Source organism: Myxocyprinus asiaticus, chromosome 6 (genome assembly GCF_019703515.2).
Source record: "Myxocyprinus asiaticus isolate MX2 ecotype Aquarium Trade chromosome 6, UBuf_Myxa_2, whole genome shotgun sequence".
NCBI classification, from domain to species: Eukaryota; Metazoa; Chordata; class Actinopteri; order Cypriniformes; family Catostomidae; genus Myxocyprinus; species Myxocyprinus asiaticus.
Window position 1 is genome coordinate 11536827 of NC_059349.1, and position 25348 is coordinate 11562174.

At 37.8% G+C, this 25348-nt stretch overlaps 1 protein-coding gene across 4 annotated transcripts in view; it reads left to right on the forward strand.

Moving 5' to 3' along the window:
• The window catches only part of greb1l (GREB1 like retinoic acid receptor coactivator), a 71868-nt gene that overhangs the window by 30775 nt on the left and 15745 nt on the right, over positions 1 to 25348 (forward strand). For 2 of the 4 annotated variants that reach the window (XM_051700830.1, XM_051700833.1), the window contains exons 2-21: positions 3996 to 4097; positions 6447 to 6606; positions 6817 to 6993; positions 8009 to 8185; positions 10837 to 11013; positions 11588 to 11710; positions 12676 to 12792; positions 14963 to 15106; positions 15260 to 15385; positions 15814 to 15960; positions 18513 to 18698; positions 19389 to 19691; positions 19907 to 20035; positions 20215 to 20349; positions 20551 to 20748; positions 20878 to 21058; positions 22044 to 22233; positions 24066 to 24202; positions 24573 to 24912; positions 25167 to 25282. In XM_051700830.1, the coding sequence (XP_051556790.1) occupies positions 6450 to 6606; positions 6817 to 6993; positions 8009 to 8185; positions 10837 to 11013; positions 11588 to 11710; positions 12676 to 12792; positions 14963 to 15106; positions 15260 to 15385; positions 15814 to 15960; positions 18513 to 18698; positions 19389 to 19691; positions 19907 to 20035; positions 20215 to 20349; positions 20551 to 20748; positions 20878 to 21058; positions 22044 to 22233; positions 24066 to 24202; positions 24573 to 24912; positions 25167 to 25282 (3260 nt within the window). In that variant the 5' untranslated portion in view covers positions 3996 to 4097; positions 6447 to 6449. Of the gene's footprint in view, positions 1 to 896; positions 1118 to 3485; positions 4098 to 6446; positions 6607 to 6816; positions 6994 to 8008; positions 8186 to 10836; positions 11014 to 11587; positions 11711 to 12675; positions 12793 to 14962; positions 15107 to 15259; positions 15386 to 15813; positions 15961 to 18512; positions 18699 to 19388; positions 19692 to 19906; positions 20036 to 20214; positions 20350 to 20550; positions 20749 to 20877; positions 21059 to 22043; positions 22234 to 24065; positions 24203 to 24572; positions 24913 to 25166; positions 25283 to 25348 lie in introns of those variants that run through there. The other 2 variants (XM_051700832.1, XM_051700831.1) reach the window with 2 other exon arrangements.

Sequence of the window (25348 nt, forward strand, 5' to 3'; positions counted from 1 at the left end):
GGCAGCATATTGGCACCAGTTTTGAACTGCTTGTTACAATGCCAGCGATTGCTATTTTTGTTTTCAGAAGCCCTCAGAGGATTGGGTCATCTGATGAGTCACAATATTTTGTCATTAGCGCACAAGATAAGGAGAGAGCCTGAAGCAACAGGGGAACCCAATCCTTCTTTACGTTCAAATCCAGTCTATCTCTTGTATTTCCTCTGAGCCACTATTCTGGGGCATGCAATAGGAAATAATCAAATTGGAAAAGGAGATTGATGTTTTGCACTGTAATGCGCCCTCACATACTCCACTTATTTTAACCAGATGAGTCCCCACTTTGGCTTTTTACAGTGGGGGTAAATTCTCAGTTAATCGTCAATCTCAGGCAAGGGGAGGGCTGTGTGTGTGCAAGGCAAGGCCAACAGACAAAATGTGGTCTGACCCCACATTCTTTAACAAGTGTCCCTAGTTTGCCATTGGTGTGCCCTATCAGTAAAATAGCCCCAATAAACAGACAGAAGGGGAGGCCAGAGCCCCTGAAAATGATCCCTCGCATTACATTTTACCCCCATCTGCAAACATGGCCCTTAGCGGTCACCAGAAGTCTCCGGTATCACGTTGAGAGAGGGGCATCTGCGCCTCACGCGTGGCGAACTCAGCACGCGTGTGGTGCACGGAGGCGCCTCACCTCTATTGTGGCGAATTCGACAGGATGGCCCTCTCCACAACAGCATCTGTCACCTTAGGGGGTCAGCAAGGGCCAAGATGAATGAGTCCTGAGAGAATGCTCCTCTTGCCCCACATAGCAAATGCACAAGAAGAGGGAGGGGGCAAGTGGAATGGGGGAGGGCCTGGTGTTTGTGTATGCGAGTGTGTGTGAGTTAGTGTATCCAGAGCCACAGAGCACAGGACAGAGAAGGTGGCTCCACATGAGTTCCTGGAATCAGGCTTTACTGGCCCAATTTAGGACTATCATGACCAGAGAGCAGGAATACTGTTACATTCTTGTTTTGGATATCCAAAGGACATTTTGTTCACTATGGAAATAGGCTCTCAGTGCTTAAGTGATCTTCTTTAAGGCCTACAGTTGGAACTGCTGAGGCACACTCCACACCCTGGCTGCTTATAAAAGGTACAGAAGCATCATGTTAGATTCTTTGACGCTCACCAGCTCCTGCTAACATGGCCATGGCTTTTAGCACCCCATTTATTTAAAGATATTTGCATTTTCCTCTTAGCTGATTTGTCTCCCATCCCCCTGCTTGAAGTCTTGCTCTTTAAACTCTCTTTCCTTTAATTAATGTTCTTGAATGTAGAAAACTAAGTGTGAATTGGTCAGTGTTGATGATTGAGTCAAACTTAATGCTGAGAAATGTAATGCTACTCACATGTAGATGTTTATAAAGACATTATTTGAACTGTATTTGTTTATTTATTTAAGGGGTTGCTTTTTAGTGTTTGTATTGTGAATGGGATTGTTCTTTAATTGTTTTTTTTTTATTTTTTATTTTTTTATTTTTTTATTATTATTAAAAAGGGAAATTTGTTAATTCAATGGAAGTTCATTGAAAGCTAGCTCTTCTCCCCCATTGTCACTGATTTAATGTAATTATACAGATAATGAAGGAACAAAAGAGGGAGTGGACTGAGAGAAACTGTAAAAGGCCTTTAGCATAACAGTGCAATATGGGAAAGTAGTGTTACCACATTTATTACATTTACTTCCACACTTGAACTCTGCCACATGTGGCACATTTTCATCTAAAACTTTTGTTTGCCCTGCACCTATTTTACAAATGTCAAACATATTGCTAAGTCAGAGAGTTCACGTAGCTAACACATCAGTGGTCTGAAATGTCCTCCAAATGTTGGATCTGTTGGAACACATTGTTGCAAAATGTTCATCTGAGACAAAACAAACACTGCTGCTATGTACAAGAACATTTGCAGCTTTGCATAATTATGTCTACCGTGATTTGTTTTGTCTACAGAAAGAGTGGTGTTTTTCTTCTTGGTTATTCTGGGATCTCATTGTTTATGTTTGTTGAGCTTTTGATTTCTTTAGTTGGGTAGCAGAATGGTCAACCTTTCAACACTAAAAACCTTGATTGGTTGTAAAGGATTTATTAATGCGTTACCTAAACACTCGTTCAGTTTGCTAGGCTTGAAAAGCTTCAGCATTTGCTTTTTGTTTAGCAGAATTTGTCTACAGCCTTACTACTAACACTAAAGCAGTTGCAAAAGAAATTATCTTTGATTCCTTGTAAATAATACATATTCAGTGGTCCTTTTAATATATGTTATGTGCATCTGCATCTTGACAGCTTTCATTGTCTTATGAAATTTGGGGACATCAGAATTTAAAATGAAATCTGAAAATCTCCATGGATGCAGTATGTTGTGTGGGACTTAGTTTTGTGTTCCAAAAACATCTCTTGGCCTGAAGGCAGGGCTTTCTGTAGGCATGTCCACATTAGCATTTAACACCATTACCAGTCAAACTGGACCCTGGTAACCCTGAAGGCAATACAGAACTATGCTCTGGCGCTACTATCTCACTTTTACTCTGTTTACCACAATACCATGATGAAACGTGGCCAAACAGACTCCCAGTAAGTTGATTGTGGGACAGGGTGTCCAAGTGTATTATTGTTCAGTATTGTTTGTGTATTTTGTTGTTCAGGATTCACAGTACAGCATCAATGTGCATTCTTGATCCAAGTTCAGACGGCTATGTGTTTTCACACCAACATTTTGCCATGTTATCTACAGGAATGTAGTTGGATTTCTTTGATTTCATCTTACAAATTAATGTGTGAATTCAAAACCATTGTGGAGTCTCATGGAGGGGAAGGTTTTCAGGTGTCGTGCCTATCTGTCTAAATTATATCTGATTTTCTTGGTAATCATTCACAGAGCACTCAGATTCAATGAAATGCAGATCTATAATTGGTAACATTTGTACAAAATGAAATATAACATTCAGTCTTTTTGTAGTAATTATTTCAAGCAAATCAGTGTGTCGCCTGGTAAAAATGGATATGTTATGCTAATACAGCGATATTTCACAGAAAACTGAAAAATCTTTTATCCATTCATGTTGTTTGGAACCTGTAGGACTTTCTCTCTTATGTGGAACACAAAAGGGAGATAAATAGGAGTTAGACAGAAAGTTAGCTTCAGTCACCTTTTACATTCACTGCATCTTTTTGCCATACAATGAAAGTAAAAGGAGGCGTACATTCTGCCTAACATCTACTTTTGTGTTCAGTGGAAGAAATAAAAGTCATAAGTGTTTGGAACAACATGATGTTAAGTAAATAATGACATAATTTAAATTTTTGGGTGAACTTTCCCTTTACAATCAAGAAAATCTTCCTTATGTGTAAATAAGTAAATGCTATTATTTATTTTCCAATCTTCCCATCGAATTTCTTTGGTCATATATTTCCATGATATGATCAAGGTGCTCATGACCGAAGTATTTACAGATTGATGGATGTATTTACTGCATTTCAGTCTTGTTTTTACCAGGTCGAAAGAATAAAACCTGTCTCATCAGTCTTTATCTAGAGTCGGAAGTCAGAGGCATGGAGTTTCTTTCCCTGATGCGTTCCACAAACATTCCCTTGAGGTCATAATGTCATATACTGTAACTCATCCCTCACCATTATCAGTTAACAGCTACATATGTTGAGGAATACTGCAATCTGTTCTACTTTGCACACAACTGTCTGATCTCAGATAACACCAGGATTAATACTCAGTACATAGTCTTCATTCGTACGGCAATAAATGCACCATTCAGTGCTTTTATTTGAGTTTTCTTTCTTCTGGACCTTCTCCTTCTTGCATTTTTTTTTTTATATAACTTTTATATATTTTGTATATAACTGCACACAAACCATAAATGTGTTGGCATTATAAATATATGACATGCTTTATCAAATTTTATATAATATGTTATTTTTTACTGTGAGTTTTGACTGTTTGCTTACCTATTTCTGTAGGACCGGGGATGACAATACCGCAAAGCTCTGCGGCTTAACTTTGATATACTATGGAGAAGAGATGATCCTGTCCATCTATAGCTAAAGAAATACAATTTAAAGGTATAGCAGCTTCCTTTATACAGTGTATATGAATGATCATAGCAGAGTCAATTTCAGAAGAGCAGAAATTTTCACGTTGTTCACTGCTGGAGATTTTATGCACCTAACATTTTGCCTTTACCTCTGTGATAAACACACAGCACACTTTTGCTTTTATATAGAAGTAATGAAGCATCACATCTGGAAAGATGTATTATTTCTATCTTTTTTACATGCATGTCTTTGTTACAACTGGTGTACACCTGTTTGCTGAGGACCAACCTTACAGTGTATATCACAAAAGCTAATTTTCATCATTGTGTTTTCTTATCTTTTATTGTACTATCCAAATTTGAAACCAAATTTGCTTTTATTGTTTTAATAAATAACATTGTTTAAAAAGAGAAAAAGGGAGGAAAAAGAAGTGCAAACTACAACAGATGACCTAACAGATGAGATGGTTATTATCTCTTAAGGTGGACTGCTTTTGCTTTTCCTGAATAAAGCTAAAGCTTATAGTCGATCGCTTTCATTGGAGACACATGTACCAAAATTAGCTCAAGGGTAAAAATTTCTCCCTGTATGTTTGTCTTGGCCCAACAGATACATTTTACGTCCAATATGTCAGGGACAAATAGATACTGTTATGATCACAGTTAGATAAAGTTAGAACACAAAAAAAATATATATATATATATATTTACAGGGTTGGGGAGAATTGGAATACATGTAACGGGATTACGTATTTAAAATACTAAATATTAGTAACTATATTACATTACAGTTACAATTTAAATAGTTGGTAATCAGAATACAGTTACATTCAATTTTGATTACTACAGAGATTACTTTTCCTTTTATTGTAATTTCTGTAATTTAAATTTAGTCTATTCAGGTGAAAAACATTTATCCATATAAATGATGTGATCTGAGGAGCTTTTAAACAGAGGTGAAACACTTTCTTATGATTTGTTTCAGTCATACGAGCTCTTTCACCCTGTTGTGAGTTTAAAGGTGGATATGACGTCATTGAGGAACTTTCCCTTAATAGAGTAGTTACATCATGTTTCTACTGCTTTAAAAAAAAAAAACATTTAGAAACGCTTTGACAGATGAAACATAAATGCAATAAATACACAATTACATGCCATGTCAATGTTTTTTTATGCAGTTAGGGTATTTTTCAAAGAAATGCTAACCAATGTAGCCTTTAACATTGTATATATATTTTCTGCCTTATTCTATGAACAGAATTCACATACGATCAGAAAAGGATGTAGCTATGTACACTTTGTGGGGTTTTGAAGTTTGGAGCAGCAAAAAATAGTTAACCTTGTGTAAACTGTCATTTGAACATTTAGCTTTATGCTTAGCTAAAATGCTATTTCTTGCCTTTACATGCATCTGTTACCAGGCGCGATTAAATTGTATAATGAATTCTATGAGGAAAATTTACATTAGAGCATAACTTTTTTTTCTGTAGTAAAACCTTTGATATTAGGTTCAAATAAAATAAACCTAAAATAAAAAATGTGATTCTTATTGAGAATTAAAATCTTGTTTTCCTGTAAAAATATCTAAAAATATTAACCTCTGAGTAGCAAAACAGCGTAAGATATTTAGGTTTATTTAGAGATTCTTTTTTTACAGTGAAGTGTATTTATTTACTTGTTTATGGTCAAAACAAGTGAAAAAAATCAGTGCTGAAGAAGTAATCAAAAGTATATAGATTATGTTACTGACCTTGCGTTATCTAACGGAATATGTTACAAATTGCATTTGACAACATGTATTCTGTAATCTTTATCGGAATAATTTTTAAAAGTAACCTTCCCAACCCTGTAGAGTACAATGAAAGTGAATGGTGACTAAGGCTAACATTCTGCCTAATAACTCCCTTTGTGTTCCATGGAAGAAAAAAAGTCATAAAAGTTTGTAACAACATGAGGGTGAACAACTATCCTTTTTATTGGAATTTAGATTTCAGAAAGATAGGATGAAGCCTCCCTTTTCATTTGAGCTTTTTCCAATGGTTTGAAACCCATCACATACAGCTCATACACAGGCACATGTGCCTGAATTGTTTGTGCCAGTAAAATGGGTTTCAAGGACTATATTCGTTGAAGTAGGGAGTAGGTAGGGAGCCTTGTTCAGGGTAAAATTGAAATCTCATATGAGCAGTCCTTCCGAAAATTACATTAAGGCTTCATTATAAAAGATATCCCTTAAAGAAGCTCTTGAATCATCCTGTTTCCTAATTTGACCATTAGGGTCATAAGAGTTCAAAACATAACTGAAATAAGAAGACTAGTGAATGTAATTGTCGTCAGACAAATTCCAGACGCTAATGGGCTGGTTCTTGTGTTTCAGATTATGGGGAATTCGTACGCAGGGCAGCTGAAGTCTGCCCGCTTTGAGGAGGCTCTTCACAACTCTATAGAGGCCTCGCTGAGATCGAGCGGTGGCGACCCACAGCCCGTATTCACGCAGCTGTATCTCGAGCCCGATCAGTATCCTAACAACCTGGAAGGTAAGCAAGGTCACTGGCTTGTTTGTCGTCACAGAAATAAATTTGATTTCTCATGAGTCCTCCATAATTGACATTTTTCAAAGTAGGGGCAATTCTATTTGCTGAACTTGTGCAAAGAAGCTGAATTATGACCATCAAAAAGCACATACAACCCATAAAGTCATGTATTCTTGTGGAATCTAAAAAAAAAATTCTGGTTATGCGGTCTAGATATTAAACCCAAAATAGACTTGAGCCTGAGGTCCGACCCATCCAGCCATGTGCTGGTGAACTGCCAGCCCTCCAATTGCATTGAGGATTTGGATGATGAGGACGAATCAGACACCAGCAGTCCACCATTGCCTTACCTACAGGGAACCCCACCTGATGGCTGCTGCACTATTGATGGTACGGAAAATAACAAACCTATGCAAAGATTAAGGCCATGTCCACTCTAATATTTGTTAGTTTGAAAACTCAAACGTTTCAAAACTGGAGAGCGTTTTCGAAAGACTCTATTTTAGGTGGATGAAGACGCCGTTCCAGTGAGGATTAGAGGCGTAAACGTAGCAAAATCAATGCGTTTTCAAACTAAAAAGTTTCGGTGTGGACATGGCCATATAGTTAAATGGATTGTTCACCCAAAAATGAAAATTCTTTCATGACCCGCATGACTTACTTTCTCCGTGGAACACAAAAAAGATGTTTGACAGTCTTACTCAACATTCTCCTTCATTGTAAAATGAATGCTGTGAAAGTGAATGGTGACTGAGGCAATGATTCTGCCTAACAGAATGTCTGTATTTTTTGTGTTCCACGGAAAAAAGAAAGTCATAAAATGGTTTGAAACAACACGAGGGTGAGAACAGTGACGCATTTGTCATTTTGGGTGAACTATCTCTTTATATTGCAAAATAATTTTAAATGTGTCGATGTTTGATGTTACAATACATTCTGCAATCACAGCCTAATATGCAGAGACAACTTTAAGCATGCCATTGGTAGGGTGATTACCCAGAAAAGTCCATAAACAGTATAACTCACAAACCAATGGTATGAATTAGGGTGTGACTTTTTGTTTATTCAACCATCGCAAGATGTAAAACAGTCTTTATTTTTGGAATTATGCATGGTGATAGAAGTGGTGCAGAAATTACACCATTTACATTTAAGAGCTTTTATAAAATCCACTGTGCCATAGATATAAGTCACTTTGACCCCTTTGCAATTGACTTCTAATTTATCGAACATGATTGCAGTGTTATTTGAACCCGTCAAAGTTCAAATATTAATGTCAAGGTGAAATGCACGACAATGACATTACAAAACTAGATACACTGGCTTTGAAACATTGGCTGTGTAAACACTGAATCTTTAGACATGTAGCTTATTTATGTTGCTGACTCAACTCATCTGTGCCTAGGATTCTGTCAAGCGGGAAAGGATCTGCGCTTGGTTTCCATGACAACAGATTCTATCGAGGTTCCTGCAGGGTTTGAGCTGGTCGGTGCTAAATCGCCCAGCATCCCAGAGCACATTCTAGTCTGTGCAGTGGACAAGCGTTTCCTGCCAGATGAGAATGGGAAAAATGCACTTTTAGGTTGGTTTTCCAATATGATTCCAGGCTTGTATGAAGTTGCACTAGATATAACTCATTATGTCTTAAGGAAATCTTCATGTATGGTGCTGCAATGTGATCATTTAATTATTTTATTTATTATTGATTCACTCCTGCTGTAAAAACCGCACCGTCACAACCCAGTAACAAAGAAAGCTGACAAAGCAAGTAGTGTTATAGATCTTTCCCTTATTAGTTTTCCAGTGCCAAGTAATTTATTTGTCCTCACTGAAAACGAAATGTTACAAAAAGCGACAAAATCACAGCAAATCAGAATATATTTGATGTTTGATATGGAGCTATGTTGAACACGATTTTGGACAAGTTAGATTCACTGTGGACGGAGTTACCAAGCATAATGCAAGTTACTGTACCTAAAAAGTTTTGTGCCATTAAAGTGGTTATTATGGAGCCCCTAAAAGGACAGGGAGGACATTTATTTTCTGAAATGGTTTTGCGTTCCCTCACAATACATTTTGATTTCCCTTGCGATACCTTTAGGCCCAAAGTGTACTTCGGTCAGACGCGAACACTGAGCGTCCATGTACAGGGCGTGTGTTGCATATTTCGTCAACAGCAGAGTGCTCGAGCACTGAACGCACGCAGCCTGATTTTTCTAACCGCACAGAATGCACATGCGCCTGGAATTATTTGCACTAATTAGTGGGTCCACAAGGTGGCAACACTCACATAATTGCCTTTGCTGTCACAAAGAAATTCTAGAAGATGTAATCGCCGCTAAACAACAGGAGATGAATGTGAAATCAAGAACATCAGATGTGCACATCAAGAGTGCGTGTGCGAGGAGGTCAGGAGATACCTGCATTTGTCTAACTCGAATCTGAAGGAATATAAAGACATCTTTGTGTCTAAACTCCTGAGGAGAAATAGTCTGTTGTCTCATTGCAGTCATAGCGTGCATGCGCCAACCACCTGTGAATGCACTCAGTCATATGAAGTATACTTTGATAGGCTTGCATTCACATTCATCAAAACCGAAGTATACTTTGGGCTTTATCTATCCCTTATGAAAATTAACCATGGTCTTACTACAGTAACCATAATTTAACAATGATATTTGTGGTAAAACAATAGCGATAATACAAGAATACCAAAACTATGGTAATAAAAGTCATAATCATTCTGCCAAAAAACATGGTTAGGTTTGATATAGTAACACCATGGTTAATTTGTGGTACATGTTCCATGGTTTTTACCACACAAAAATAAAAAAATATTACACAACTGCAGGTTTACTGTAGTAAATTGTTGGTTACATGGTTAATTTTTGTAAGGACATTATCACAAATTAACCATGATGTTACTATAGTTCAGTCATGCCAACTCTCGGAAAGATTTAGCTTGTAAATGTGGGTATGACATGTCGAAAGAATATTGGTCTTGGCAGACTTGATCTGCTACGCTGCTTCTGCTGCTGCTGCAGAGCAAGTACAGAGACTTGCTACTGCTAGAAAAACACATAAAAACGGAGTTAGCATGTGGACATGCTGCTGCTGCTGCTGCACAATTAGACAAAACGCAAGACATGATGCATCAAGCATGTGTTACATGCTGTTCCACAAATAGACATAAACAATCCTCGCGTAGAAGATCTAGGCAGGTGGAAGTTGGGGTGAAGGGGGGTTTCAGCGAAAAACTCTCAGCGCACTGCAGAGAAACCAGCTTAACTGCAAAATTGAACTATATAAATAAAACATAAGGAGAGAGATGCAAGATGATTGGCTACCTGATAACAAGTCAGAGAACCAATCAGCTTTCGCAGTGTGAGCCGATTGGCTTAATATGTCACATGTGAGCGAGCCGATTAGCTAACAGATAACAAGTCAAAGAACCTATCAGTTTGTGCCACATAGAGTTGCATGGCTGAACTTTGGTCATTAAAACTGTAGTAAAAAATGTTTTTAACATGATTTGTTTTACCATTGTTTTGGTTTTCATGTATTATTATGATGGTTTTACTATGAATATCATGGTTAAAATATGGTTACTGTTAGAAAAACCACTATTTTTGGTGTGGTGGTGTGATGACTTTTTTCTTTTACAACTAGTAAAACCATAGTAACCACAATATGTACCCCCTTTTTGGTCGAGTGCCTACACTGAGCATTTTTTTCCATTGAATGTGCGTGCTTTTGCTTACATTTTTGCTATGGTTTTATACAAATACCATAGTTCAACTATGGTTACTATAGGAAAACCATGGTTAATTTTCGAAAGGGATGGATAAAGGTATTGTGAGGGAATGCCAACTGTTGCAAAGGAAGAAGTTTTTGGGAGGGAAGCGAAACTATTGTGAGGAAATGCAAAACTGTAAACTGGTTGTTTTAACATGTTCAATCTTTAACAAACTTTAACTAACTTGCTCAGCAAGAATCAATTTCTATTGCTCCGCCATGACAGTAGTTGACCTGAAAGAACAAACTGATCATCGAAAATGACAGTTTCAGCTAATGCATGCAATGGCACTCCTTGTGGCAATGCTAAGTATGCAACATACTTGTGATTCATTATCAATTGTGACTGGTTAGTACAAGGAAGAGTTGAGATTTAATTCCTGATGAAAATGAAGAGTCTTGACAGCATCTAATGGTATATCTTATGTTTTTGTAAAGGATTTTCGGGGAACTGTGTGGGCTGTGGTGAGAAAGGGTTCCGATACTTCACAGAGTTCTCCAATCACATCAACCTGAAGTTGTCCACCCAGCCGAAGAAGCAGAAGCACTTAAAGTACTACCTGGTGAAGAACTCTCAGGGTGCTCTGTGCAAGGGAGCCCTCATCTGCTGGAAAGGTACCTCGCATAAGACTTCACGAAACTTCTAAATTTAGCCAAAAAATGATAATGTGTCAGAGGGGGCCATGTCTCAAAAATACAACAAAGTTCATTGCTTGCATCCACATGATTAACTGTCTGATTATTTTATTTTTTTACTCAATTGGCAAATGGAGAAATAAAAGCCATTGGCAAATTTTGATTGTAAAAGGCCATTTTAAAGTAAATCATGTTTTAATTGAATGGTCTTTGTTATATTTAACTACACTTTTTAACAAGAATTGTATAAATATTTCTAAGAATGTCTTTTTATTTGCCAGTCTTTTTTTTATGTGGCACTCCTAGTCCATAGAAATCAAGAATAAAAACATTAAAATGTACAATAGAAAACAGATAACTGTTACTTTTGAAACCTGGTATAGACAAAGACTGTAATACTGTCCAATACCAATATATTGTGCATCCCTACTATCCACACATTATCCATAAAATGGCTGCTGTACCCCTTTTGATTTAAAATGAAGAGAGATGGTTAATTTTAACTGTGGAAGAACAGTATGGAAGAAATGCATTTATTTATTTAAATTTTCAGATTGCAAGACAAGGCCTTTCTCAAGCAGTGCTTCTTCATCCAAGCCTAGTTCCTCATCCTCGCTAAGCAGCAAAGAAAATGGAGACACAAATGGCCACAGTCCATCACCCTTCCCCCTCTCAGGTGTGTGTATTATATAATAAGTCTTGGTACAGAATATTGTTCTAAAACCATTCCAGTGAGTACTTAATCTGACTATTTGGGGATTTGTTGCAAGCACAAACATCTTTCTTATATTTGTATGCAGTTTGTATGCAAACCTCACAAATTAAACCATATAATTGCTTTATATAAATATAACACATGCTACTATATCCAGTGGAGGACTCCAGGTTGTAAATCTTCTGCTCAGAGGTCATGTTCTGCTCTAGGGAAAGGGTACATACGGGGGTGGGGGTGAAACCTGGGGTTAAAGAGGGGAAATAAATCTACTCAGTATTTGGTGACATCTGGCTGGAGGCCACACGGTGTTTACCCAACAGTGTTTTTAGTGAAAGAAAGCAAGTCATTGTCTCATTCTTCCTTACAACACCATTCAGAGAGTGAGGCAGCTGGCAGTAGTGTGTCCATTAGTGACCAGAACATGCTTTTTACAAGGCAAAAAGTCATTAAAGTTTTAGAAAAGGGCTTATTATTTTGTCTTGAGGTCACTAATTGTGAGTCTTTTTAGGAATTTTATTACATTATATACTATAGTGTATAATGTAGTTTGATGCATAACATGGCCAAGGACTTTTAATAAATCAACATCAAGATTTTAGGGTAAAATATCTAAATATTCAAGGCTTTTAAGTATTTCACCATTTTACTATTTCATTTGAAATGGTTCTTCTTGTGAAAAATATCTACAAGTACAAATATTCCATCTAGTGTCTTTTAAAATATAGCTCATAAAAGCTGCATGCATAACATTTATTAAGGAATTAGCGAAATGCTGTTTTAAAAAGTCATAACGCAGGGCATGTCATCTTCTTAAAAGTATTTCATGTCAACTGTCCTCATATGCAGTATTATATCTTTTCTTCTTATCTTGAACAGTGATAAAAGTAAAGCTACATTCATAATAAAGGATTTTCTTTGACCAACAGACTCGCCTCCAGCACGCCTGCAGTCCAGTTCCTCCTCAGGTATTTTTGGAATGCCAGATCTGTGCTTCCTCAAACCGTTGAACACACCGACCCATGGGACCAAGACTTTACCAATCGGTATTAGACATTTTTTACTCATTTTGAGTTTTAAGAAGCATAGATTGCTGAATAAAACAACTTAAGCCATATACCATTTTGTATTAAAGCCATTAACCAAAAACATTGTTTTTATTTATTTTTTTAATGATTTTGATGGGTTGGTCGATTTGACAATTCATTGTATTTCTTAATAAGTGCTTTTCGCTAAGACAAGCATCATTATTGCTCATACCTAGGATTAGAGATTTGAACAAACTCGTAACTTGTCTCGCACCATTTGTGCTACGGACATGAATGACATCTCAGATCATGTGACTTGCTGAGGAGACTTGTGACGTGTACTTTTGAAGCAATTGGTTTTACGATTTTCCATGACAATGATTAAATGGGCAAAAAGTCCCAAATAGACTAACACTGAAGGAGGAACCTAAGCAATGTTTATGAACCAGAATATTATAGACTTGGGGTAGGACTCTTTTCACTTGGGCCAGTAAGCAACCACTGGGAACACCCTAGCAACGACCTAGAAACAACCCAGAACACCCTTGCAACCAAATAGCAACGTGCTAAAAAACACTCAGAATTCACTAAGAATGAATTGTGCCTGCTAAAAGCGCTGTTTTTTTGCATGCGCTAACTGCACTCATTTAGCGCTCGATTCACTAAAGGAATTATGCAGATCAGCCAAAGGGGGCAAACGCACCCTCAAAATCACTGCTGAATGCAATTTGCATGCGCAATTCTGATCTTGCGGTCCGATTCTGAGCGCAGTATAGTCGAGGATGCTGCAGACCACCGTATTTAACTGAACAGCATCATTTTGATCCAGACACCTGGATCATCTTTTAAACATGCAAAACGTGTACTTGACGACACCGCTCATCTGGATATATGCCAGGTTATAACGCTCTTCAACATCATTTGACGAGTATTTGATTAATTACTGCTGAAATGAAATGAGTTGAAAATATTCACAAACTTTCTTTTCTAAAATTCATTTACCGCCTACTTTCATTTGGCGGTAATATCACGATGTAAATTGCACAGGGCAAATTGCCTGGAGTTTTGTGAATGAAGCCTAATTTAGGCGTTTGCACGAAAATGAATGCCAACTTCGTCTTCTTCCTTTGGCTGCTCCCGTTAGGGGTCACGTACAGGAATGACAATGACTTAATTTAAATATTGAAGACGAAGCGTAATTTCTGCACTAAACTTGATTACGGGTGGTTAGTGAGTAATATTTGCGCTGAAATACCACACGCAAAAGTGGCGCAACTGTTTAGTGAATCTGTCAGAACACTTTAGGATTTTGGTGACAAGCACCATGCACATTTTCTTTAAAAAATTTAAAAATCTAGTTGCTAGTTGATAGTTTTTAATGAAAGCTGCATGTACACCAAGTTTAATATACCAATTGATTGTCCCTTTCCATTTATTTGTGTCATATATTCATCTAAAACAATTCATTCACATCCAGTTTTGGTGCTAAATTTAGCTTTAAAATGAATTCTTTTTTATGTACTGGATTTTTAATTATATGTAGATTGGGATTATGGTGCACATTCAGCCTTAGTTTGGATGCCTCCCAAATATGGTTGCAATATGGCTCAGATGTTGTTTAGCTGCAGTATTGTTTGTCTTTCTCTAGCATAAGGACAGAATTAATCCCTCCTCCGAAGGTCATTTGGATTGGCTGCCTATACATAACAACCCCTGTACATACTTTTGCAAACACACACATTAATTTGCTCTCTCTGAATCATCAGTATAAGCCCCACGCATTTTTGATTGGCATCAAGCTGCTTACAATTGACGTGTGACACATATGTGTTCTAATTGTGTATATGTCAGGAATATTAGAGGTGAAAGTGTCCCAGCAGTTCATTGTCAATATGCCATCAGTTATTGGAAATCAATATGCTTTGCTCCATAGGTCCTATTCTCCTTCAGAAATGAGCGAGAATGCAAGCCTCCCTATTGAATTTGTGTGTGATTGTATGTAGGCATGAGTTTGACAGAGGAAAAGTGGACATTAACCAATAATGTGCGAAACGTGACTGCCCTCAGGGTATCATTCGTTAATACATTTTAGGCTAAAGTGGTATCATGGTTTTATACAGGATGTATTACTGAGTATGTATAAAAAAATGTATTTGGATTTCTATAATAAATTGGGTTTGTTGTTCAGTGCCCACTGCTCTGCGAGTCAATGGTCTAACTAATAGCCTGAGTATAGATGGACGGTCCAGTCTACTGAGCCCCCCTCATGCAAACCCACTCGCCACACCTAGTCATGGCCTTTATCGGGCCACAGAACCAGGGGACAGCCCAGGTAAGCATAAACATGGGCAATAACAGTTTATGTGTAATTACAATGTACTAACATTGTAATAACATTGTATTAACATTGTAATATTAATGTTAATCCCCTGGTTTCTCTCTTTTGATTGGTCAAAAAAAAACAATGTTTTCCTCTTTCTTGCAGCATCCTCTGCTATGGCGTCAGGTCCACTCAAAAAGCGTCACCGCAGCTGGCACCCCACCTCTCTAGTGCCCGTCACTGCCACAGCTGTTCCTGTACCAGCCATCCGGCCACTGGCATGCAGCTCTGGTGGGTGTCATGCAGTTTGTCTATGCAGTCTGTTAGTTTGTATGTGTCTTTGAGCAGAGAGGCTTCTCACAGCCATAAATTTGATTACCTTTCTCTTTAACAAGGACCAAGGACAAGACAAATTCCGTCTACAAGGATTATTTATTCATTGTATCCATAGAAATAGGGGTGAGAGGTCACTGAAGAAGCTTCGGAATTGTTTAGGAGGGATTATACTTTCAAAAGAGCTGAAGGACTGGAGCTTGGAGATCCTTGAAGATTCATTTGGGATGCTGTAGCTTAGTTACCTTTTCCTCAACATTGATTGGAGTGTCAGGTTAACAAAGGATGAGAGTCTGAGAGGCTGAAGATATTCATCCACAGTATGTTTGTTGTTAACCTTCTCGTTTCCAGTATAAATGTATATACATTAAGGTGCTGCTCTTCAGTTCCAGGTTCTTTGTTGACCTTGTCCAGTCAACAGCCTCCGTCAGTGTCGGGGGTCATACAGCCCCAACCAATCACAGCAGGAGAAACGGTCATCATACCCGACAACCTTCTGAGCACCTCCGGGGTCCGACCAGTGCTTCTTATTGGTCAGTGATTCTTCTCTGTAAAAATCATAAGCTAGGAAACCGATATTTACTTTATTGATGTGGTATGGGCTGTAAGATCTACAATGGGGTCTAAAAGTTTTAGAGCATACACTGCTTGTATTTTGCATTTTTCTAATTTAATGCTAATTTTATCATTAATTATGTTGTCTGAAAATTTGCCATGAAATTCACAATTTATTAGTGTTTGTTATGCCTGGTTCGTGATATCCAGGGGTGCATTTCCCAAAAGCATTGTGAGACAAAAATGTTGTGTTTCCCGAAACCGTAGTTCCAATGAACATTCGTAAACTGCATCGCAAAGTTGTGTGGCTGGAACTACAGCTCTCCACCTGTGGTTAGAAGCAGAGTTCCCAGTTAATTTGCTGTGTGGACATCATTTGACTTTTCTGAGGCTTCTATATCTTTTATTCCATTTACATCTTTCATTATGTCAGCATCTGAAGAGCATGTGAAGAGCTGTGATGTGTGTGCCATCTGCGGAGGGTTGTGCCAAACTCCCGCGAAAATGAAAGCGAGTATTTTGATAATGAACAAAGTGCTCTGTTTGACTTTATTTTGACGTTCATATAATGACACATGTTTTAGGGTTCATTCATACACGTAGTGTTAATGACATGCAGAAGGAGGTGCCCACTTACTTTATTCATGTGGAGAAACACATTTTCAAATACTCATAAAATCTCAAATTTTTTCCTTCATGCAAAATAAGGGGTCGTGGGTTTATTTGGAGAGCCTTTACATAACATGTGAAAGTGAAGAATTTTGGACAGATATATATTACTATTGCATAATAGAATAGAATAAATTAGAATAGAATAGAATTGGCTCTCTGGGTTATATTAAAACCGGTGTAAATAAAAAAGTTGACCAAAAAGAATAGACATGTTTTAAGTATTTTGAAACATTTAAACATTTAAAATATAATTTTTCAGGTCATTCTATCCCTGTGCAATATATATATATATATATATATTTTTAAAGCCTTATAGGATCATATTGCCCTATTTTATTATGATTCCAAGTTAAATATTAATAAATTACTACTGAATTAAGAACACACATACACCCTAAGAAGTATGACAGTTTATCTTCATGATCACAATATGTATGACAGTTTATTGTTAGCCAGATGTCATAGTCGTGACTGCCATGGGGTCTGAGTTCTTAAGGAGTTGTGGTGTGAACAACAAAGAATCTGAGATCAATGCATTAACGCAAAGAGGACTATAAAGAAACTCTGTCCTCTTTTAAGTCCACTTATATCGTGAACACCAAAAGCACCTAATTTGCAGCTGGTTCTCTTTTTTGGCCCACTTTAACTGAACTGTGTTTGGTTAAATTAAAACGGACTATATGTGAAACCACCCGTAGTTGTTCGGTAAACGCACCCCAGCATGATTAGTGAATGTTCCAAAGAGCATCTTGTGTGTTTTAGTGGAAGCAAAAAAATAATCTGACCTTTTGTACAGAGGAGTAAACATAGACACTGTTATACATTTGCTTACAATTGAGTAGTGACCTAGAAATAGTACAGAATCTTAAAAATGTTTGTGTTCACTATGTATTAATGTTGCTTTGTTTGACACTTTTCAAAATTCTAAAACAATGTTTATTTCCAGGTTTAAATTTTCAATGTGGACTCAGATTTTAGGACCCCACCAGTGTTGAGGTGTAACTAACTAAAGTCAATTTTTTCTTCATTTGAAAAGTTTTACTTACAAAAAAAAAAAAAAAAAAAAAACATTTATAGTAATTTTGAAGCATATGTATAAAATCATGACCACTCATGTGAGATGAAGGGTTCAGTCATATCAGTAACCTTATAAATGCTCTTTTATTCTACATGTGGCGGGGTGCCTTATGGGGGCAGCCATGTTTGGATCACATGACCAGCTGAATATTACTCACTTAATCTCAGTAACGGCCCTGTTATTGGACACATTCATTTATAGATTAAATTAATTTTGTTTAAATGTGCATAGTGAATTTCTACAAGGCATTGGTAACTTAAAACTACTGTGTATGAATGATGCAGCATCCAAGCCACTAGGCGTCAGTGTAAGCCAATGTAAGCCACTTCAACATATTTCAAAAATTTACTTAGGGCACCTTTAATGTTGTCACCCTAACTGTTTAATGCCACCTTAATTAACTTTTTGGTAGTGTAGCAAACTACTTTTTTAAAAGAGTAGCTTGACCATAGTTAAACTGCTTTAAATTATGAGTAGCATGTAGCCTAGGAAGTCAACAATGTATATAATAGCAAAGTTATTACTGAAAGGGGAAACTTTGTTTACTTGATATAAGCAGGTAGTTGTAATACATGCATTATAACTTTAGTGCTACATACATAATAGAAATGTTGCTGAAAGGGTAAAAATCGTTTTAATTCATTATTGTTAGCTTACAAAAATAAGATCACTACGTCACAAGATATAAACAGAGAACTTGAGGCATCCATCTTTCACCCTAATAAGTGTTTGCATGTGTGTGAACTCAACAGAGCCTTGTTGTTTGTATGTCCTCTTCAGGTCAAGGCACTTTACCATACTTCTTTGGCAATGTGGGTGATCTGGTGGTGAGCCCCTTGCTGGTCAGCTGCTATAATGGCAGAGAGCTGAATGAAAAGACCCTCGCCAGTCTGGGCATATCAGCCAGCCAGTTACTCACCACAGAGACCATGATACTGCTCACACTGCAATACCTCGCACGACTCGGTAAATAACACTGATACATAAATCAAAACACGGGAAATTTAGACAGGTTTTAATCCACCACCGCTAACATGCTTTACAAACTAGTAATGTGGAAGTACCATGGTACAGTGATGGAACCAGATGGTAATACTTTGGTACTTTGATATACCAGGGTACCTAATTATTACCTTATTTATGTAACATGATATTTACATAGTGCTCCAAGGTACTTTTAAAGAATATCATGATACTGTCCAAAAAAGCATGATAATATCATGGTCCTTTTTTTATTTTATTTTTTATTTTTTTGTGGTTAACTTGTCAACCTTCCACATGCATATAATAAATGTATGAATTGATGAATAGCTTATTTCAGATTGCATCAAGATACCCCTTGTTTTGTCAAATATTACATTTAAACTTAACTTTTACAGAAATTTGATGGTATGATATAGTGTATTGTTTTATTTCATGGTCCATTTTGCATTCATTTATTTATTATACCACTTTAGGTGAAGTTTGCATTTAAATTTGTACACTAGTCTTATAACAATTGTAATGTTGTTATATCAGAATAGAAGTATTATACAATGTAAAAGCGCCTAGAATAAAGAGTGCTCAAAGTTAGTTCATAATTTGCAATAGTTACCAGTCTACGGTATAAAGCGCTTCTGATTTTTTTCTTTGCTCTTTTGTCTGGGTTTAATGCAGGCACGGAGCAGATCCCATTGCGCGAAGAGTTTGAGCAGATCGTTCTGAAGGCAATGCTGTGTGGGCCGACTGGACCTTCTGTGTCCCCTGCCCAGTTGCCATGGTTAGCTCGTATGGAGGCCAGTGTATCGGGGGGCAGCGTTCAGGTGGTGGTCATACACGGCTCTCTAGGAGAGGGCATCTCAGAGTCACTGCGCTCACTGAGTGAAACGCCACTGCAGCAGCAGCAGTGTTTGCCAAACTATGTGCTCATTATCTGCACTTCGAAAAGTGGGGCTAATGAGTTCTGTGTGCTGGTGCTGGGTAAGGACTGCTACCCTCAGAAAATTGAACATGTTAAACTTTTTAAATAAATCACATACATTAATGTATTAATTCTGACAGCTCTAATAAACTCTGTGTGTGTGTGTATATATATATATATATATATATATATATATATATTCAATCAAAACATTGAATAGCATTCTCTCAATAATGCCATTCTCCGATATATAAACCTGTGTTGTTTTTCTCAGGTAAATATCAGTCTCGAGCTCTGGCGGAAAGCATGCTCACAACGAACGAGTTTCTGAAGGAGATCAGCTACGAGCTCATCACAGGGAAAGTTAGCGTGCTTGCTTCACACTTCCAAAGCACCTCACTAGGTGAGTCCCCACTTTTTATTGGGAATGTATTGTTGGGCTCAATTTAGGTACAATTTAAAATGATCCAGACAAAATACTGTTGTAAACTGTATTTCCTGTTCATTCATGTAGAATAATTTTGAAATCGATCAAATCAGTTGTTCTCTGCATTAAATTTGTAATTGATTGTGATGCTATAGGGGACAACTTGAACAAACAGCTGGTTCGGTATCAACGTAAACGCAAAGACCGTGTGGTTCAGCCTTTCCAGGGACATCTCACTGAATACATCCACTCCCAAGAGGCAGCAGCCATGATTCCAGAATCAGGGCCAGGTGAGCTTCCGTTGTCTCCTAAACCGTTCATTTTGTTTCCCTGATTCAAAGGGCATTATTGGCATGTTACATCTCATGAGTTTCCATCTGGACTCAAACTCAACACTCAGATCTTTACACACTCAATTCTTTCCACTGGATTGACTCAAATAATTCCAATCTGTATATATATATATATATATATATATATATGTGTTGCAGAGCTGTTGAGTGACAGTTTTCAGATACACCCTCCACAACTAAGTGTGGCACGCAGTCTCCTGTCACAGGTGTGTGCTATCGCTGACTCAGGCAGCCAGAGTTTGGATCTGGGCCGCTTTTGCAAGGTAGACTTCCTGATTCTGGTACCGCCATCTCATGTACTGGCTCATCAAACGATGCAGCGGATACGACAATCAGGTATGTCACAGTGGTATAGACCACAAGCCCGTTGGTTTAACAGGTCGATCAAATCGGCTGAGAATGCCATTTTCTAAAACTCATAGCTTGTAGATAAGAGCTTGTCCTTTGTCTTCATGTATTTGATAGGTGTCCTGATAGATCTAGGGATAGAGGATGCATCATTTGCCCTACAGAAATCCGACAAGTATGTAGTGCGTCTGGATGCGGAGGTCCACACAAAAATGGAGGCTTTCATGAGGAAGGTCAAGCAGAACCCTTATACACTCTTTGTCCTCATTCATGACAACTCACATGTCGACCTGACCAGGTAAGACACACAATGACATGGTTAAAGAGATTAAATGTACGTGTCTGTGCTTTACACAACATTGGTTACATTTACTTTAAGGTGGAGTGAGTCGTTTGCTTGAGAAATACACACTTTGACAAATGTCAACATGAAACCATTGTTCACCACTCACTTCCGTTATGTTATTGATTTCCAAGTAAAACTGGATATGTTTGTAAATAAAAAAATAAAGGACAGGACTTTTATTGTTTTTGATTGGATTGTGAAAAAGTGGTTTCTTTAGTAGGTAGTGAAAGGGTAGGAGATAGAAAATTAGAGGGCTTGGTGATGTTAGCTAAAAAGAAAAGTCAAAACCCTCCTCCTCCCCAGTATCACTTGTCTAGATTTGCTTTATGGGGTTTTTATGTGTCTAATTGTGCAACAGCTGAAGTGCAAACAGATCTAGTCTGCCAAGACCAAACCTACATTTTAACCTTTACATTATAAAACTTCAAAACTTTTTCAGAGAGTTATCATGACTGAAATAGGTAAAAACAATATATATAATAATTATGGGAGAGTTAAAATAAACCCTATAGCTAAACAATGATAAATACATTAAAATTCTTTTTGTTTAGGCTTTTGTTTGGACATTAAAATTTTTTTTTTTTTTTTTTTTTTTGTGCTTTTGTTTGGACATTCAAATTATTTTTGTACAATTTTTAAGTGTTTGGAAAATCTGTGTGGGAACAATCATTTTTTGGTGTTGCTAACAATGTGTAAACTACACACTTCATTTTTAAATGCTTAAAGGCACTCATCCAAGGTATTCATAAATAGTTAACAAGCAAACAACAACATCTGCACTACCTTACCCTTATTACCTTTGCTTACTGAAGGGTAAACATCTATGAAGCAGGTCCATTTAATTTTTAATTCTTGTTGTGTTTTTGCAATAGGATCTGTCAGAAACATCCGTCTTCTCAATTTCTCTTTTTTGTCTCACTCACTTTCTCTCCGTCAGTGCTCTGTCAGGGTCAGTTTGTCACGGGGAGCTGCAGGGATTGGCCGACCGGGCGGTGAACTGTCCAGAGGTTCTGGAAGCCATAAACCTGCTGGTGCTGCAGGTCAGCTGCTTTCCCTTCACACTGCAGAGCCATCAGTCACGCATCAGAATACAGAATGAAGTACACTGGCCCAACCCTGAAAGCCTGGTGAGTGTCACTAATCCACGACAAGATCTGTGAAGGAATTTGTGGAGGAGAAATCAGACTTAATAAACTAGATGAGGTGTTTGACAAGCTTTGTAAGCAGAAAGTGTATAAACTTAAAGACATAAACTTAAAGCCAACTCGAACTAATCTGTACGATTTCTCTGTGAGAGAGTGTTGAATATATAATAGGTATATTATATTAGAATAACACTTTGTTTTACAGTGTCCGTGTTAAATGATACTATTATTAATTAGTATAGTAATAACATATATATATATATATATATATATATATATATATATATATATATATATATATATATATATATATATTTTTTTTTTTTTTTTTTTTTTTTTTTTTTTTTTTATTATTATTATTTTTTTTTCTAGGTTTCTAAGTTTATAACACCAGGTTATTGTGTTTAATCTTCTTTAGTTTTTTTTTTAACAATATGGTTTGGCGGGGGCCTGGGTAACTCAGTGGTAAAAGACGCTGGCTACCACCCCTGGAGTTCACTAGTTCGAATCCCAGGGCGTGCTGAGTGACTCCAGCCAGGTCTCCTAAGCAACCAAATTGGCCCGGTTGCTAGGGAGGGCAGAGTCACATGGGGTAACGTGGGGCGCATGGTGAGTTGAGCGTGGATGCCGCGGTGGATGGCGTGCAGCCTCCACACACGCTATGTCTCCGTGACAACGCACTCAACAAGCCACGTGATAAGATGCGCAGATTGACGATCTCAGACGTGGAGGCAACTGGGATTCGTCCTCCGGCACGCGGCGAATCACTACACGACCACGAGGACTTAAAAAAAAACAAAACACATTGGGCATTCCAAATTGGGTGAAAAAGGAATTCCCCCCCCCCCAAAAAAAACAAACAAACAAACAAAAAAAACAATATGATTTGGCTGGATCATTTGTTTGTTTTGCTTTGTTTCTTCAGTAAGTGCCTGGGTAGTTTTAGGACTGCACAGCCTAATAAGTTTGCCTTTTTTCATGCTGAGCTTTCCAGCACATTCTGTGCTTTGTGGCGCAGATTGTGTTCCAAGATGTTTGTCAGCTAATTACAATGCTGCTATAAAATCTTTTCCCCAGCAACCAAATTCATCCATCAGCAAGGCAACTCACAGTGCAATCACAGTTCTTATGACTTTGCTGGTTGGTTTAAATGACCATTAATAATGTTGTGTGTAAGATATATTCTGCAATGACCTAGATGTCTTTATAACAAGACTGATCGCACTGTGAATTTGGCAACAATTTCTGCTGAATTCGGTCTGTGCTTACCAAAATTTCAACCACTGCCTCCCAGTGGTTGAAGCTGGAAGTTTAAAGTATGTGCACGTGTGAGCTCTAGTTTCCGGGTGAAATGTCCACAGAGTGGCACCAAAAGTGAGTTTTTTTTAGTTGTAAATGATAGTAATACAGTCAACAGGAATTCATATTTTATTAACTCTACACACGAACCCAAACCCCATCCCTAAACCTAACCATTAGTGAAGTAAATCTATAATTTTTGAACAAAAATTCAACCTCCGTATTGCGCTCACAATACTTCCTGGTTTCCCTGGGACCAGAACCTGTGTCTCTGAAGAAGCTCAGACAATGCTGTAGGTGAACACTTTTGAACTGATGCAAAAATCAGTATTTTGACAGAATGGGGTCGATTTCAAGGTACAGGAACATTCAAAAAGCAACATGTCGATTTCAAGTGTGATCATGTTGTTATAGACACATCATACAAGATAATAACTATGTAAACCAAAACAAAGAGCAGCACTGTGATTGTTCCCCTATTAATTTTTTTAAAATTGTGTTTACATGTAACTTAGCAAGGTGAAGCATTACCTAAGGATCTGGTCTACTTTGGGCTGAAGGACTACAGCAGGTCCCTTCAGTGGGGGGTGGCAAGTCCAATCCTTCGATGTGATGATGCCTTTGAGCGGATGGTCAAAACGCTTCTAGAGAGGTCAGTCCAAAAATGCTCTGCATGCTGTAAATACTCATATAATTAAAAACTCGAGATCTGAATAAGTTGTAAACTGGACTGGACTTTATGATGCTATAGGTAAACCATTTGTAGGTTGATTTTCTCCAAAATGTTTAAACCAGTGGCACTTTCAAAACGTTGCTGTTTATTTATGCATCCGAACCAACCTGACACAGTAACATTGACTCAACCAGTGGTGAGAGTTTGGGACGGGGATATCTGTCTTACCAATTTAACACAGGGATCATGTTCAAGAATCTGAATAAAAGTTATTATTTTTGCAAATACAATTGATGTTGCAGAAATTACACACTTCACCTTTAAGTAAATGACTCTTCCTTAATTCCAGGCATCCACACTTGCACAGTATGGTGATCCGCAGCTATCTGTTGATCCAGCAGTACACAGAGGCACTAATGGCCCTCACCGCCGCCCCCTCACTGAGGGACCACGTGACGCCTCAGACCCTTGCCATGGTGGAGGATCTGCTGAGTGTGCCAGGTCGCAGCAGACACGGGTGCGGGCACATGCTGCTGGTGCGCGTGCCCTCACTGCAGCTTGCACGTCTGGCACAGGAGCGGCTGGAAGAGGCCCGGGACAAATTGGGTTTGCAGTACCGCTTCGCTGTGTTGCTGGGCAGCCCTGTTGCGGAGATCAACCTGCCAGTGCACTTCTGTGCCCGTCTGCGAGTAAGAACAACTCGCTGCAAAAATAATAATAATAATAATTTTCTTAATCAGTATTGTTGTCTTGTTTTCCAGTATCTTGAATCAAATGAATCATCTTGAATGAATTCTCATTCTTCCCTAATTCTTTAAATAATGTTCCTAAACTTTGAATACTTGGAATATTAATATTGATATAACATACCATCTTTATAGAAATGAACAAGCATTGTTTACATTTTGCAAATATTGAACACTGCTATCTGTGCATATTTCAGGCTTGGCAGGGCTGTAAAAATGAAGAATGGGTCCCTCACACATATGAAGATCTGGAAGGACTTCCATGCATTGTCATCCTCACTGGAAAAGACCCTCTAGGAGAGACTTTCCCAAGGTACTGCATGATTGTTGTTTTGATAAACTTAGCCCTTATGTCCAGGTGCAAATCAATATGATTAGT